General features: G+C 34.9%; 1 protein-coding gene across 1 annotated transcript; it reads left to right on the plus strand.

The window, feature by feature from the left end:
- The first annotated feature begins 584 nt into the window (after nt 1-584).
- LOC130727512 (26S proteasome non-ATPase regulatory subunit 11 homolog) lies at nt 585-4,339 on the plus strand. Its single transcript, XM_057578660.1, has 2 exons — nt 585-707; nt 2,837-4,339. Exon 2 carries the CDS (start codon nt 2,858-2,860, stop codon nt 4,124-4,126), a length of 1,269 nt encoding a protein of 422 aa, XP_057434643.1. The 5' UTR covers nt 585-707; nt 2,837-2,857; the 3' UTR covers nt 4,127-4,339.
- The last annotated feature ends 624 nt before the right edge of the window (nt 4,340-4,963 follow it).

Here is a 4,963-nt window from a genome sequence, read left to right on the forward strand (position 1 = left end):
TAGGAAAAAGTTAGAATTTCTAACTATAAACAATAGTTAAAATTGAACAAATTAAAATTAAATTTTATTAAATTTATTACAAATATTATACTTAAATTTAATTTATACTCAAAGTAAATATTCATTACTTAAATACTTTTTGTTTGAACGTATTACTTAAACACTTTAAACATATCAAAATTTAGTTAAAAAATGCATTACCTAAGTTATTTTTTTCTTCTGAAAATGCATTATCTAAGATAATTACTAATTTTTAATCAGTCATATAAAAACTTAATCTTTATAAAAAGTAGCTTACTTGTTAGCTTCTTTGACTTCGGAATTTCCGAATAGATGTTGGTGGAATAATTTTCCATCAGATTAGTTCTGCTTGTAGCGGATGTATTTTCTATTATTATCTAATGAAGTTGAACTTTCCATAATTTTTTTTTATTGTTATCGACTTATTTATTCAAAATTAAAAGTAATATTTCTTTGTTCAGCAAATTAAGATTTTAAAGTAAAATAATGTTTTTTGAAAAATTGAAGTGTAAGAATTAAAATTGTTATGATAAATAAAATAGGTGAACGGTGCGTTTTAAACTCTAGAACTAGAAGGAGTGTGAGAGTGTCATTCCTGGATCGTCCTTTGCTCTCTCTGTGTTAGGGTTTGCTCCGTTCATCGAAATTCAGTTCCTCCATAGCTTCTTTCTTTCGCTTCCGCAAAGGTAAGATTTCTTCTTCTTCTCCTGCTTCTCAACTATTTCATTGCTTCCAATTTTTGCTCCTTCAACTTCTCTATGCTTATGCTTTGAACTAGGTTTTCCACTCTTGTATGGAATTGCGTTCAACATTATGTGTTTATTCAGTAGCTTTAACCTACCGCTTTTTGAATTCTATTGTTGAAATCTTGAAGATAATTTTTCTGATTGTCTGATAATCTTCGTTTTTCTCCGCCGATCCCCGCTCTACTTCATTAGATAAGATTTGGATCCTCGCATCGCATCTGAGTAATACACAAGATAGGGTCATGATTCATGGGAGAGATAGATAGGTACTTCATTTTTTAGGGTTAAATTTATGGGTCCAGGCCAGGGACTCTAAGTTGAAATTGATCTGCCTTTGGAGCTTTTCTGCAACTTTTTTGGTATAGTGTTGTCATTCTAGATCAGATAGACTCAAACTTGTTTGCACCAGTTTATGCATTCCTTGCATGTTCTATTTCAGAATTATGCTAAAACATTTCTTAGATGGGTTTCTTTTTTCCATTTTAAAGCCGAAGAAGCGGATGTGTCGAGTTATCTTTTTAATATCATGTTGTTTTGAGTATTTATTGGTTAATGGGTGATCATGACATTGTTTTTTTGATTGGCGAGGGGAGGTGGTTAGTAGCTTAGATAGTTACGTAGGACATGAGATTCAATATTGTCAAACTGTAATGTGAGGGGAGATGAGCATTTGTGACTGGATAGATTATATTGTACTTTTTTATATAAGAACAGATAATATTGTTTGTTCATGTACATAGGCATGACAATCAAATCAGAATTTATGGGTACACTACCGTAATTCAATTTCGTTAGGAAAACCGGCTTTGACTAAGTTCATGGAAAAACCAAAGTTGAACCTGACAGGGCTGAGGGCGGGTTTTGGGTTGCAATGCTTAGTTGTATACCATGCAGCAGAGTTCTGTTTTAAGTCTCATTTAGTTGTTCGTGATTAGTGCTTTCTACAATGTCTGCTGCCATAATAGCTTCAGTCTTGCAACAGTTAGGTTTCCGTTTATTATTGCGCCATGATGTCTGGTAGAATGAAAATATCATACTTTTGCATATTTATCACAGTTGGCCAGCTTGTCATTTTAAGAGGCAAATCAGTCATTTAGCCTTACTTAAGTGAAAATATCATAAGAAATGTTCCAGGGGTAAGAACTGGAGCATGAACTCTGTAAACTCCTACTAAACTACATTTTTCGAGCCTAAACAAAGGCATCTTTGTTCATAATTTTTTCTTAAATTCAGGACAGACTAGTCCAAATTAACTTGAGGCTCATTTCCTCCCACTTCAAGCTTTTATTCCTTTCCCATATTTTCATCTTAAGTTGCTGGCAAATCTCTCTTGAGAGCTAATCAAAGGCATCTTTGTTCATTATTACTTTGTCTTGAAATTAAGTTAGACTATTCCAAAGTAGTTTGATATTCATTTCATCCAACTTCAAACTTTTCATCCTTTCCCAAAATTTCTTTAGTTGTTGGGAAACCTCTTTTCTCTTCTTTGGGTTTTTAATTTGAAAAGAAATATATTTGTTTTATGATGATTTTTTTCATGATATATGAATATCTCTTCCCTTTTTTGTTATACATTTAATGAACTGTATATATAAATTAAAAAACTGTCCTTTAGGCATTTCCACCTGGTCAAAAAATGGCTCTTGTTGTATTTCAGAAGGTTTTGTGTTTTATCACATCGATGACTAATAATACCTGTTTGATTGGTGTCATCACTTAGAATAATGTTAAGGGACTGGCAATTTTTGACATAAAACAATTACTCAACCAGTCTTAGTTCAAGAAACTTTAACATTCTGTCTGTCTAGCCCATATGCGTCTCAACTCTCAAGTAATGTAAAAATTATTAAAATCATCCAGGCTGCCTACTCGTTCTTTTGTGCAACCAATTTTCCCCTTTCTCTAGAAAAAAAAGGTAGCCTCCCTTTATATGTTACAGGCATCCGATTTTTTAGGGGGAATTGCAGCTACTGTATGAGATGATAATTTTCACTTGCCAATTAATTGATTGTAATGCTAAAGTTGTTAATTTTAAATGTTTCTCCTCATTTTCAAATGTTTTATTTCAGGATTTTCTCTGAGCAGGAGCCATGTCTTCATCTTATCTTCCTGCCACAACAGAATCAGTTGCTTTGGCATTGGAGGCCAAAGACCCATCTGAGGGCATTTCCATTCTTTACCGTGTGCTTGAAGATCCTTCTTCTTCACCCGAAGCCTTGCGTATGAAAGAGCAAGCCATCACAAACCTCACTGATCTTCTCAGGCAAGAGAATAGGGGAGAGGATCTGCGCAGCCTTCTCACTCAATTGAGGCCCTTTTTCTCCTTGATTCCTAAGGCCAAAACTGCAAAGATTGTTAGGGGAATAATTGACTCTGTTGCTAAAATACCAGGGTCATCTGATCTACAAATTGCACTCTGCAAAGAAATGGTGCAGTGGACCCGTGCTGAAAAGCGTACCTTTTTGAGGCAGCGAGTTGAGGCAAGGCTTGCAGCACTTCTGATGGAAACTAAGGAGTATTCAGAAGCTTTGACTCTTCTTTCTGGGTTGGTCAAAGAGGTTCGGAGACTAGATGACAAGCTGCTTCTTGTAGACATAGACTTGCTGGAAAGCAAGCTACACTTCTCATTAAGAAACCTTCCGAAGGCAAAAGCTGCTCTCACTGCTGCAAGAACAGCTGCAAATGCTATTTATGTGCCTCCAGCTCAACAAGGTGCAATTGATCTCCAGAGTGGAATACTTCATGCTGAGGAGAAGGATTACAAAACAGCATACAGTTATTTCTTTGAAGCTTTTGAGTCCTTCAACGCTCTTGAAGACCCCAAGGCTGTTTTTAGCTTAAAATACATGTTGCTGTGTAAGATCATGGTGAATCAAGCTGACGATGTGGGCGGAATTATTTCATCGAAAGCAGGCCTGCAATATGTTGGACCTGATTTGGATGCGATGAAAGCTGTTGCTGATGCTCATTCCAAGCGATCCCTCAAGTTATTCGAAACCGCTTTGCGTGACTACAAGGCGCAGTTGGAGGAAGATCCAATTGTTCACAGGCACCTGCAGTCCCTTTATGGTACCCTTATGGAACAGAATCTTTGCAGATTGATTGAGCCATTCTCAAGGGTTGAGATTGCACACATTGCTGAGCTTATTGAACTTCCCATTGATCATGTGGAGAGGAAGTTGTCTCAGATGATTCTGGACAAGAAGTTTGCTGGAACATTGGATCAAGGTGCTGGATGCCTCATCATATTTGATGATCCCAAGACTGATGCTATATATCCTGCAACTTTGGAGACCATTTCAAATATTGGGAAGGTCGTGGACAGTCTTTATGTTAGGTCTGCCAAGATAATGGCATGAGCTCTTTGGTTATTTTACTCCATTGCCATTGTTGCTGTTTTTCTCAATGACTATATTAGCTTATCATTTGTTTCCTTTCTTTTGTTAAACTCAAATTGTGAAATTCTCTTCTGGTGTTGTTGAATATCTAAAAGGTGTTGGTGGTTGCTTCCATTGCCTAACCTCTAGTCAAATGAATTTGAGTAATATACTTATGGTTTTATTTCATTATAATATTTAGACTAAGTTCTCCGTCCCCCTTTGAATAAAAGATTATAGCAACTTTTAGATTTATCAATCTAGTCGGAGATAACATGCTTTGATATCATTTATTATTCTTTGAATTAAGGAGTCCTTTGGGTTCAAATGAAAACTCTCCAAAGAGCCAAATATTTATTTACTAAGAAATTGAGCTCTGGGTCTATTTTGTTCTTTGTATTTCTTTTCTATCTATACCTTTACCCTTTTTACTGTCAGGTACTACTTAATGTTATTTAATATCTATTTTCCTAGTTTGAGAATTTTTAACGACTTTGATATATAATTCTTAAGGAAAAACCATTTTAGAATATCAGGAATGTGTTGTTTGATGATCCTTCACAATTGTAATAGGGAGGATTGTTGTCAGAATCTCTGGGCATTAATATAGGTATATGCGGATGCAGGTAGAATTAATCATGCAACAAATTTCCTTATACAAACTATTTGGTTCTTCCAAAAACAAAAACAAAAAAACTATTTTTTTTTGTTACAAGAGAAAAAGAAACAAAAATCCTATTTGATTTTAAGGTTCATGTTTGTAAATAAGATGGAAAATGGTTTTTATTTTCTCTTTCTCCTGAACTATCTACTTGGTAA

Source organism: Lotus japonicus, chromosome 1 (assembly GCF_012489685.1).
Source record: "Lotus japonicus ecotype B-129 chromosome 1, LjGifu_v1.2".
Lineage (NCBI taxonomy): Eukaryota > Viridiplantae > Streptophyta > Magnoliopsida > Fabales > Fabaceae > Lotus > Lotus japonicus.

Bases quoted from the DNA above. Each gene is read 5' to 3' on its own strand.
- LOC130727512 (XM_057578660.1), top strand. From the start codon at position 2,858: ATGTCTTCATCTTATCTTCCTGCCACAACAGAATCAGTTGCTTTGGCA.